At 48.8% G+C, this 12,484-nt stretch overlaps 1 protein-coding gene across 2 annotated transcripts in view; it reads right to left on the bottom strand.

Annotated features, from left to right (window-relative positions):
* The window catches only part of RIN3 (Ras and Rab interactor 3), a 184,185-nt gene that overhangs the window by 121,502 nt on the left and 50,199 nt on the right, over positions 1 to 12,484 (bottom strand). Inside the window, exon 1 of one of the 2 annotated variants that reach the window (XM_025392755.1) lies at positions 509 to 1,206. The exons of the other annotated variant lie outside the window; for it this stretch is intronic. Within the exon in view, the coding sequence (XP_025248540.1) occupies positions 509 to 532 (24 nt within the window). The 5' untranslated portion in view covers positions 533 to 1,206. Of the gene's footprint in view, positions 1 to 508; positions 1,207 to 12,484 lie in introns of those variants that run through there. 2 annotated transcript variants of the gene reach the window in all.

The raw sequence follows: 12,484 nt of genomic DNA, 5'->3' as shown, positions 1-12,484 counted from the left end.
ATAATCACAGATATTGGTCAATTCACACCTTTTTTTCCTCTGAAAAAATAAAAATAGCTAATACTTAATATAGAGCTCTCGCTGTGACAAGACCCGTCAGGACACTCCACATATAGTAACTTGCTCCATCCTCTCCATCACCCCATGAGTTTTATTATTATCCCCATTTCACAGATGAAGGAACTGAGGTACTCTCTGATTATAACAGGATGCCCCCTCCTCAAGCTGGTGTGATGACTGACTGAGTTAATACCTGTTAGGGCTTGGCCCACAGGACATGCTCTGGAAGGTGATCCTGGCCAAGGTCTCACAGCTGTAAGGGAAGAACTGGATTTGGCCTCCAGACACTGGTGTCAACGCTTGGGACCTCCATGCCACGAGGCCTCTGCATGCAGACCCCAAGTCGTGAGCAGGAAGACTTGCTTCTGCTGTGGGTTTACTCTCTTCTGATAAAACCATGGCTCTAGGCCCTGAGGACGCAGCTGTGCTCTAGAAACCAAACACTAGCTGAGGTCTCACCCGGAGCCAGCATGTTCACAGACACTTGCTTCTCCTTCTCACGCTCTGAGCAATGGTTCTGCCTCAGTGAGGGTCCCGAGGGCAAACATGGGGAGCGGGATTCTGCTGCCTTTCACAGACTCTGCTGTTTTAAAATGTCCTTTGAATCTTGGCAGGCCCCAGCAAGCTCATCCCTCCTTTCCAGGTGACACCTTCTGGAATCTCCCCAACCTCCTGTGGCACAGCTTCTCCAGGAAGGGGGTGGGGGCATCCCTGGATAGGGGAAGGACTTGGTCTGTGTCTTCCCCTCCCGGCTCTGGTCTTGACCCCACCCCTGGAGCTTAAGCCTCTCCTACTCCAGCCCCAAGCTTCTGGGTTAGAGTTTGGAAAACTAGGTGTCTGGCCAAAGTTGCTGAAGAAAGGCTGCAGAGCAGGGACACTGGGATATCTGAGTGTCCATTTGAACCAGAGTGACCCCCATCTTGAATGGGGGCTGGGTAAAATGAGGCTGAGACCTGCTGGGCTGCATTCCCAGGAGGTTAGGGCATTCTAAGTCACAGGATGAGACAGGAGGTGGGCACAAGATACAGGTCACAAAGACCCTGCTGATAAAACAGGATGTGGTAAAGAAGCTGGCCCAAACCCACCAAAACCAAGATGGCGACCAAAGTGACCTCTGGTCATTCTCACTGCTCATTATGTGCTAATTATAATGCATCGGCATGCTAAAAGACACTCCCACCAGCGCCATGACAGTTTACAGATGTCATGGCAACGTCAGGAAGTTACCCTATATCTAAAAAGGGGAGGGTACTCTTAGTTCCAGGAATTGCCTGCCCCTTTCCTGGAATACTCATGAATAATCTACCCTTTGTTTAGCAAATACTCAAGAAGAAACCATAAGCATATTCAGTCAAGCATGAGTATGAGACAGTGCACCAGGATAGAGCAGCCATTCTTTTGCTTCTTCACTTCTCTAATAAACTTGCTTTCACTTTATTCTGTGGGCTCGCCCCAAATTCTTTCTTGTGTCAGATCCAAGAACCTACTCTTGGGGTCTGGATCCGGAACCCTTTCTGGTAACACGAGGATACAGCCCCAAGCACAGGAGGCTCCTGAGGAGTCCTCTGTCCTGACCCTGCTCTGGTGATATCCTAAATTCTGCTGCTATTGTATTGATTACTAATATTACTATATTGCTGTATCATCATAATCATTGTTATTCTATAGTTGTTATATATAATTGTTAAAAAAAAATACTAGAACCGTATTACTATTAATGATTAATGGCCTCCCTAGTCTGGTCTAAATCCAAATACTAGTGCATTAATTAGATTCTATGATCTCACTTAATTCTCCTATTAAACCTATGGGGGAGACATTATGGTTATCCCCATTTTATAGATGAGGAAACTGAGGCAGAGAGAGGCAAGTAATGCTCATGATCACAGGGTTGTAAGTGGTGGAGCTGAGACCTGAAACTCAGGACCTTCGACTCTAGATCCTGAGTGCTCAATTTCGCCTCCACTTGGCTTGCAGAGGGTCTGAAGATCCTGGTCTCCGTGAGAGCGTACGGCCCTTCCAGAGCAGCAGCGCGATGAATCACTAGTTACCAAACTGAGGTTGGAAATGAGTTTTTCGCAGCCCCTCCCCTCCAGCAGAGCAGGATGAAGAGATAATTAGAACCAGGAGCAACAGGGGGCGGTGGAAGGGGTACTCCGGTGATACAGGAGCTAAAAAGAAAGTATTTAGGCAGAGAGTGAGGGTAACAGGGTCCTCTGCTGAGCTTCCCTTTTAACAAAAAGCAGCCCCCAAATAATTTCTTCTATAACAAAGAACAGTCTGAAAAACTCAAGCTGCAAACATAGACAAGCAACCTGGAAGCTTGCACGGGCGAATGCCGGCAGCTGTGCCAATAGAAAAGGGTTACCTGGAAGCCAGGTATGTTCAACATGGAGGCTCCACCTTCCCTTTTCTTTGTCACGTGTACAGTGGAAAAGTAGGCAACATAGCCCTGGCCATGTAGAGAATCCATCTACATAATAAAAGATTAGAGTGGGGCAGCCAGCTTCTTCTTGTGCAATGCAAACGGCACACCTGTCCAGCCAATCTCTGGTACTCTATGTAAATCAGATACTTCCTCCTCAAGCTCACCTATAAGACCTCCTGCACTTCACCATGGACCGGAAGACCTGTTCAGGACACCCTCTCTCTGCAGGAAAGAGCTTTTCTCGTTCTTTCATCTTTTAAACCTCTGCTCTTAACCTCATTCCTTGTGTGTTCGTAACCTTTATTTCTTGGTGTGAGGCAACGAACCTCGGGTATTACCCCAGACAAATGACGCTGCGCTGCTTCACGCGGGAGCGGGGGGAAAGGGGAGGACGTGGTGCCTGCCCACAAGGTGTTCCTACTGGACATTGGCTTACCTCTAGATGCCTCCGCCAGGCCTGGCTCTCTGCTCAGAGGCTTACAGACAAGCCTCGGCTGCTGCCAAATCGTCACCCTACTTGGAGCTGCAGCATCTCTGAACTAGTGCATTCCCCTGAAGTTGAACTGACCCCAGGACGTGGAGTCTTTCAAAGAAATGAGGTTGCTTTGCCTCTATGGAGGTTCAAGGTGGACCTGCCTCCTTGGTCACCAGGCCCATGAGAACCAGCAGTGTGTAAGGCAATGTGAGTGTGTGAAGGAACGTGAGTGTGTGTGGGGGTGAGTGTGGTATATAGTAAGACAGAAACACATCGCCAGTCTTTGTACCCAATCCTGGCACAGAGCTTCAAAAACCCTTGGAATTTCCTGAGAGATGAGAGTGTTTTTTATTATTCATAATGAGCCCGTTTTGACCTAACCTGAGTTTCTGCTATTAAACAGGGACTCCTGGTGGGACCTTAGATTCAAGGGAGGGGCTGGCCACAGAAAGACTAAGCGCTTGCTTAGAGGGTTGGAACCTTCGGCCCCACGTGTGACCCCCAGAAGAGGACTGGAGACTGAGTTCAATTACATGGCCAATGATTTAATCAATCATGTCTCTGAAATAAAATCTCTGGACTTTCTGGCTGTGCTGGGAGGAAGATGCACCCAGCTTCTAGGAGTGTCAGCTACTTGGGAGTGTCACCAACCTTGGGATTTTTTGGAGCTGTCCTTACCCCCTTATTTTGTTTTGACATTCTTCTAAATCTAATAAACTGATTTGTCTCCAGCTGATCCTCGGTGAGAGATGCCATCCCCTCAATATTCAAAAGTCACCCTTCTGGCCAGGCACAGTGGCTCATGCCTGTAATCCCAGCCCTTTGGGAGGCTGAGGCAGGTGGATCACTTGAGGTCAGGAGTTCGAGACCAGCCTGGCCAACAAGGTGAAACTCCGTTTCTACTAAAAATACAAAAATTAGTCACGTATAGTGGTGCACGCTGTAATCCCAACTATTTGGGAGGCTGAAGCAGAAGAATAGCTTCAATCTGGGAGGCATAGGTGGCACTGAGCCAAGATTGCACCACTGTACTCCAGCCTGGGTGATGCAGCAAGACTCCATCTCAAAAAAAAAAAAAAAAAAAAAAAAGGGTCACCCTTCTACAGGAGACCACTAGACTTCCCATCAGTGGGACATGACAGAGGCAAAGTTCTGCCCATTTCCCTTTGACCTAGCTGGATACTACTTTCACCAACCCACGGAGCCACCCTGCCTGGACAGCTAGCAGAGGCCAAGACCCACGGAACAACTACCACCGCCCCTCTCTATAACTGCAGGAAGCAGTTACAAAAGACTGACCATCCATTTTCCCCAAGGAATTGGGGCCTTAGACTCTTGAGGGGGAAATGTTACAGTAGGTAGTCAGGCATGAGCAGGGCAGGAGAGTCTCCTCCCCCACCAGGAATGTCAGGTGACCATCAAATGATGGGCAGGCAGTTGTTAGCTGTCTCGCTAAAATAATAATTTGTTGCAGCTTGCACACCAGGGAAACACAGTCTCCCAAGAGATAGAAAAATCCTGAAAACTGATGATCAGCATCTTCTCAATAATATCTCACAAAGTGTGCCCGTGGGCTCAAGCATGAGCACTAAGAGGCAAAATGGCGGAGCATAACTGGTAGAGGACCTTCTTCTAGAAACACTGGACCGGTACAGGAAGAACGCCTCAACTGAGCATGCGCACAACTCCAGTAATCACACTGCGCACGTGGCCCCTCCCGAGTGCTGGCGGATCACTGCACATGCGGACAGCCCACCCCAAGGGAAGAAGCCCGCTCCGAGACTCAGGGGAGAAGGGACGCAAGACCCCGGGAGCATGCCAACACAGAAAACCCTAAGTCAAAGGTCAAACCGTGCACTAGATGTCTCAAGCCACCTGCCTGGCCCTCTTCCAAGTGTAGTTTCCTTCCTTTCGTTCCTGCTGGAAAGCTTTAGTAAAGCTTTAGACTTGCCTGGGTCTCTCACTCTGCCTTATGCCCACTTTGTCAAATTCTTTCTTCTGAGGAGGCAAGAACTGAGGATGCTGCAGACCTGTCTGGACCCCCCCTGCGAATAGGAGGAGAGGTGATGGGGACTCTGTGGCTGCCCCGCCCAGACCTCACCCTATGTGCCTTTTCTGTTTGGTAGTTCCTGTGCTGTATCCTTTATACAAAACTGTAATTGGAAGTATAACACTTTGTGAGTCTTTGAGTTGTCCTATCGGATTATCAAACCTGAATGGGGACCATGAGAATTCCTGAATTTGAAGCCAAATTGGACAGAAGTGCAGGTAGCCTGGGAAGCCCACTTGTGGCCGGCGTGGGAAGGAGGAGCCGCCCCTGGAGTCTGCACTCACTCTGGGTAGTGTCCAAATTGTTGGACACCCAGCTGGTGTCAGACAATTGTGAGTGAGTGTATGTGTGTGAGTGTGGGTGAGTGCTGTGAAATTAAATTCAAACTTAAAATAATTGGGACTTAAAGCTGTTGGAACTTCAAATTCTTTAGAGCCTTGAGAGGAATGTGACTTTGTAGCCTGAGTCAACACCGCTGCATGCAACTGCAACTTCTGCAGCTGATTTCCTGTAAATATTGAAGACCAAACAGCAGCGGAGATAAGACCCCCTCAGAACACTCCCCTTCTTATGGAGTATTAAAAGAAAAACCTTAGACCAATTAAATTTCACAGAATTTAGTTGAGCAAAGAACGATTCACAAATCGGGCAACTCCTGAACCAGCATAGGTTCAGAGAGACTCCAGCATAGCAGCCACGTAGTGGAAGATTTATGAACAGTAAAAGGAAAGTAATGGACAAAAACTGGAAGTGAGGTACAGAAACAGTTGGATTGGTTACAGCTCGGCATTTGCCTTATTTGAACACTGTTTGACCAGTTGGCCACCTTTGACTGGCCAAGACTCAGTGATTGTCACAAGAGTAATTTACATCTGTTTACACCTGCAGTTAGGTTACAGTTCACTATGTCCAGAAAAACCTTTAAGCAGAACTTAAAATATGTAAGGAGGCAGCATTAGGCTAAACTTAATTTAACAGGAGTAATAAAGTAATCTTCCCAGGAGGTAGCAATCTGTAACCAATCAGATCACTGGGGCATGCAGTGGTCTCATATGGAAAATGTCATTCTGCTAAAACTTCTCTGTCTCTATTTGTATAAAACCTTAACTTCACCTTCAACGCTGGCCTTGTTCATTTGGAGTCGGTGTCTCCTGGGTGGCTACTCTCGAGTTTTGTGCTAGAATAAACTCCATAATTAATCACATTTTCTGAATGTCACTTTTTTTTTTTTTTTTTTTGAGACCGAGTCTCACTTTGTCGCTGAGGCTGGAGCACAATGGCATGATCTCAGCCCACTGCAACCTCTGCCACCAGAGTTCAAGTGATTCTCCTGCCTCAGCCTTCCGACTAGCTGGGATTACAGGCATGCACTACCATGCCTGGCTAATTTTTGTATTTTTGTGGAGATGGGGCTTCATCATGTTGGCCAGGCTGGTCTCCAACTCCTGATTTCAAGTGATCCGCCCACCTTGGCCTCCCAAAGTGCTGGGATTACAGGCGTGAGCCACCGTGCCTGGCCTGAATGTCATTAGTTAAGGTGGACAGTGTGTGTGAGAGTGTGTGTGTGTGTGTGTGTATGTGGGTGTGTATCTACCATGAGGGAACTCTGGGGTGCCCTCAGGGCCTCTCTGCTGAGTAGGACATGGAAAGAAAGGCAGAGCAGGAGCCAGTGGTGCCACTGGGAAGGCAAACTTTGACCCCTGACCCCGAGTCAGGGTGGGAGCTGAGGCTGGAGCCCTCCTAAATTGCAACCAAACTGTAGATTTCTGTCCGCACTGGGAAAGTGCTCTCTTTGTGGTGCACGTGTAGGGGACACACCCCAGGTCACTGGTTAGAAGCACAGGCACATGGCAGGGCTGCCCCACCTTTAGGGGCAGGGATGGCACAGGAAGGAAGGGCAGTGCTTTTCAAACTGCAGGTCATGACCCATTAGTGCTAATGCCACCCAAAATTTCTTTTTCCAGAATGAAACAGAAGAAAATAAAATAGAAGACCCTTGCCTATAATAAGGGTCGACTTCTTGTTGGAGGGTACAGGTCTACACGGGCCAGGGTCACAGTACAACATCTATATTTTTACTCTACTGATGGTTACTTTCTCCCCTAACTATTTTGATGCGCTTAGTCCCCACTCATCTCTCCCTAGGGTGACTGGCGTGACAAATCCTGGGTGCTGGCTTCAACTAGGCTGTCCTTCGATGCTGCTCTGCATTGAATCAGCTCTTTCACACCCAGCCCATAGCTATTTCTAGGTTTCCTCACTTTGTTCAGACACGGACCCTGTTCTCCATCCTCACATTCCAAGAAAGAAAGAAAAAAAAAAAAAGAGGCAGGAGCTCTCAGAGGGAGCTCCTCCAGCTGGGGACAGGCCCACAAACTATATTTCTTTCTGGGCTCTCAGACAGCCCTGAGCAGCCAGTTACCAGCCCTGGGACCCTGGGTGATTGTATGGTTTCTCTGAGCCTCCGTGTTCTTGTCCATAAATGGGGGTGGCAACACCTGCCACCACGCAGCAGAAACAAAAAATGAAACCAAGGCCCTGCCTCTCTGGTTGGAAGATGTATGGAAAAGTTGCAGAGGAAAGCATCCAACAGGACGCTCACTGAGGACCATGCTCCACTCACCCCACCCACAGCTGGTTTTGAGCTTCTGTCTCCTGGTCTCAGGCTCCACCTAGACCTGGGAGTCTGTCCACCATGTGTGTTTACTGTGAAAAAGAATCAGAAGGGACTGCCTGACCCCAGAAGAGATGAAACTTACAGATCCAGGGCAAGAGGAGGCGAATGCAAGATTATAAACTAAAGAGAGAGTGGTTCAAGTCCATAGCACGGAGGCAGAAGTTAAAACGGCAGCTAGTGTGCACACTGGGCCAGGAGCCTTACAGGTGCCAGGACTGGTATCACTCAGTCCTCCCCAGAGCCACACAGGTGGCAACTGCCAGAGCAGGACTAGGGTCAGGCATCCCCACCACATGGTGAAGCATCTCGCTCCCCTCTCGCTGTTGGGCTGTGTTATCTACACAGTGTGTCGACAGGGCTGGAAAGTCCCCAAGGTTGGACTCTGCCAGCTCCCCAGTTCTGAACCCCTCACCCACCCTTTCAGCATGGCCACAGGGCTCTCGTGTGGCTCTTGTCTTCTGACTGAAAACCATGATAAGGCGCTGGCCTGGGGGGGCAGAGGAGGCTGGAGGCTGTGAGTTCACAATGGAGAGTGGGGCAGGGAGGGACTCTGAGTTTGGTGTGGCTCCAGGAGTCCTCTGATGTTTCCTGCCCACGTGGTCATGGGTGAGGGTGACACTGACAGGTACCTGCTGTGGGCAAGAGCCCAGGTCAGTGGTCTGCTCTGGCCAACTGGAATAAGAGGGTCTGTTCTGTTCCTCTCTGGGGAGGTTTAGCTGCTGAGCTAGTCATGGAGACCCTTCTAAAAGGTATTCACAGGCAGCACCTCAAAAACAGCATCACTGTGCTGCAGTGACACCTGAAGAACATTTTAGATTATATTATGGTGAATTATCTCAGCTGAAACCTGGCAGAGTTTGGCCCAGGTCAGTGTCAGGCAGCAGCCATCTTCATGAGTTGTTCATATCCACATCGCCCCCCTGCCCACTCCCTGATTGGGTGTCCCCAGGTCATACTTCAACGGGATGTTGCCCATGACGGCTGTTACAGGTGAGTACATGGTGGGGTGGAGAGCCGAAGGACCACCCAGAGCCCTTTCTCCAACACCTTTGGGGTTTCCATGTGAAAAGTCTCAAAGCCCACCCCCCTTTCTGCCCCCTGCAGCCAGCTGTTTAGAGACACAGTGAAACACAAATACTACCTCTGCCCCTCACCAGCTGTGGGCAAGTTACTTTTACTTCTTGGGGTCTCAGTGTCCTCATTTGAACATGAGGACAATAAGATACATCATTCGGGGTTGCTGTGAGAATTGCTGATCATGTATATAAAATGCCTGGCACAGAAAATGTACTTAATAACTTATAATCCTAATTATTAATATTAATTATTATTATAGATTGCTCTCATTTACTGATCCAAATCACATGCTATGATTTTAAGTGCCTAATATCATTAGACAAATAAATGACAACTATTAATAGGATTGTTACTATGCTTGCAGCTGGACCACAGAGACAGGAAAAAGGACTCAAAGAGCATTCACCTCCACAGTAGATTAAAAAGAGCCACAAAGTCTTTGCTGCTCCCCCTATTAAGAGATGGAGTCTATTTTCACCTCCTGGTGAAAACGGCATGGCCTTGGGACTGGCATTGACCAAAAAATGCAGCAGAAGAGATACTGTGGAGTTCTGAGCTTGGGCTTCAAGAGGCATGCAGCTTCCATGTCACCCTTTGGACTATGCTGTCATGTAAAGAAGCCTGAGCTAGCCAGCTGGAGTTGTGTGGCCCAGCCAACAGCCAGCACCCACCACAAGACACATGAGTGAGGCCATCATAGACCATCCTCCTCTGGTCAAGCTGCCAGATGATTGCAGCTGCATGACTGACCCCAGAAAAGACCAGCAGAAGAACTGCTCAGCTGAACCCAGCCTAAATTGCTGACCCATAGAAATATGAGCAAATATAAAATAGTGACTGTTGTAAGTCACTGAATGTTGGGTTGGCTTGTTATGTAAAGTAGGTAATGATATAGCCATGAGGTATACAGACGTGGGGCCTCCACCTTTGGGTATCCCCCTACTCTCTTCCATCAGGCATTGCTGATGAATACACACAGCTCAGTGGGAAAGTTTCAAAGTCAGTGATGTGGTCCAGCCCCTCACTCTACAGCCAAAGAAACCCGGAGAAGTGAAATGACCTCCTGAGGTCACATCACTTGTTAGTGTCAAAGCCAGAACAAGAATGCAAGACACGTGACCTCCAGGCCACATTTGTGACCACTACAATACATAACGTCCAGCCCAACCAACCCACTGGTGGTAAATAAGCATGTACTCCATGCCAGGCACCAGGCTAGGGATTTTAGATACCTGCAACAGCTCCTTCCCTGAGGCTCTGAATATCACACCCTCTATGCAGATTAGAAAATAGTGTGAGGTACAGGTTGGTAAGGAGACGAGAAAGGGGATGGGCATTCAAGCGGCAGGTCCAGAGTGTCGGACCTTGAACCCTTTCATGTAAGACCTTCTGCCCGCATGCTCTGGAGCCGAGCTTTCCAAGTTTAGTTCTTAGTTAGCCACTTGGAGCTATGTGAACTCTCTGGGTGGCTTCTTTTTCTGTGAAATGGGGTCATAATAGTCCCTGCCTGTGATACTTACTGAGTTAGCTCCCCAAGAACCAGTCCCCTCTCCCCTTCCTTGCTAACAGACTCTGATTCCGGTTCCGGTGGCAAAGTGCCCTGACTCAGATGTATCACATTTGGTCAGAGCCGATCTTGACCATACTGCTGTCCTTGGCCATTCACCCCCTTTCCTAGCCTTCGTCATATCACAGGTGATCAATAAAGCATTTGCAACAACACGTGTTCCCTACCAACAATGCAGAGCCTAGGAGGAGAAAGCCATTTGCCTGTGACCTCCTGCCTTTGAATGGGTGAGGTGTCTGGAGCTGCAGCTGCCATTCTGCAACCATGAGGTGAGGACCAAAAGCCAGCACCTTGAAGACAGAGGAATAGAAGGGTAGAGAGAAGCCCAGGTGAAGCAGTGAGGGAACACAGTGGGAACTGAAGGCATCAAAGAGCTGCTAAACTAGCCCTGGACTCCAACCTCCAGACTTCTTCCCACTAGATAAACAATAGCATCCTTATGGCTGAAGCTACCATAGCTGGGCTTGCTGTCACTTGAAGTTGAAAGCATTCACCACTAACCCAGTGCCTCAAAGGATCATTGAAAAGGCTGCACAGGTGGTATCAGCAGAGTGCCTGCTACATAGTAAGCAGTCAATATGTGGTACTTCTGTCAGAGGTGATCCATCTTGATTTTCTTACAGCTCCAGAGCATCTTTCTTATAGCTCAAGAGAAGCGCCATCTTGAAATAGGGGCTGGGGCAGCTGAGACCGGCTGGGCTGCATTTCCAGGAGGTTAGGCATTCTCAGTCACAGGTCACAATAAAACAAGATGTGGTAAAGAAGCTGGCCCAAACCCATCAAAACCAAGATGGCAATGAAAGTGGCCTCTGGTTATCCTCGCTGCTCATGATGTTAACACATTATAATGCATTAGCAAGCTAAAAGACACTCTCACCAGCACTATGACCGTTTACAAATGCCATGGCAGTCCAGAAGTTACCCTATGTAGTCTAAAAAGGGGGGAAACCCTTAGTTCCAGGAAATGCCTACCCTTTTCCCAGAAAACTCATGAATAATCCACCCCGTGTTTGATCAATAAATAACTCTAAGCACATTCATTCGAGCAGCCCATGCTGCTGCTCTGCCCGTGGAGTAGCTATTCTTTATCCCCTTACTTTCCTAATAAACTTGCTTTCACTTTACGCTGTGGACTTGCCCCTGATTCTTTCTTGCCTAAGGTCCAAGAACCCTTTCTTAGGGTCCGTCTTGGGACCCCTTTCTGGTAACACTTCCTTCCCCAGACCCCCTCTACCTGCCTCCTGACCCTGAGAATGAATGTCACAAAGCCCCTAGCATTCCTGATGTCAGTGTTCATGGATGGCTCCATGAATCAAAAGGGCAACAGGGCAGGACATGGGGCACCCTGGACAGGGAAAGGCATCCTGATGGGCAGCTCTGGACTTCAGGGCTCAACCTCGATGGGAAGAAGAGCCAGGCAGAGCAGATGAGCCAGGTGGAGCAGTGAGGGAACACAGGAAGGCAAGTGCTGGTGCCAGGGCCACCTTTGTCCACCTCCAGGACACTCACAGGGGGCTGCCCAGGGTTCCTACAAACAGAGCAGTTCACTTCATGCCCACGATAGTACCCTCCATCTGCCACTGCTCCTGAAAGCCTTCCCTGATTAGCCACTAACAAAACTTCCTAGGCCCAGTGTCCTTACTCAACCTCTCTCCTCTCTGGGAACAAGCCTGGTCTGACACCTTGCTGAGTCAGCTGTTCCTTCGTGTGTGTGTGTGTGTGTGTGTGTGTGTGTGTGTGTGTTTCCTTCATTTTTCATCCCTCACTGCATTGCATTGGGGATCCTCAGAAAACAGAAAAATCCTTTTCCATCAATTGTACAAACTGCTGGGCTCTTGCCACTGTGAGAGTCCAACTTTCTTTGAAGAGTTAGCATTCCCCCACACAACCCCCCGCCAAAACAACAGCGGGCAGTGATGAGAGCACCGGGCTGTGGTCAGACACTTGTGTCCTTCCTAGTTCTGACATTGGTTTTCTCTGTGTCCTTGAGCAAGTCACTTCCCCTTTCTGAGCAGGCTTTTTCCAGTCCATAACGAGGGAGGCAGGCTGAACAATTCCAGGACTCCTTTCTTCTAGAAGATACTCTTCTAGCATCAGTGCCCTGGGGTTCTTTCCCAGTCCCTAAGAGTCTTGCAAGAGGGTGAGTTTCA

The sequence above is a fragment of the Theropithecus gelada genome, chromosome 7b (genome assembly GCF_003255815.1).
Source record: "Theropithecus gelada isolate Dixy chromosome 7b, Tgel_1.0, whole genome shotgun sequence".
NCBI classification, from domain to species: Eukaryota; Metazoa; Chordata; class Mammalia; order Primates; family Cercopithecidae; genus Theropithecus; species Theropithecus gelada.
Note: the sequence above shows the minus strand (reverse complement) of the source record. Positions and strands in the feature narration are given on the sequence as shown.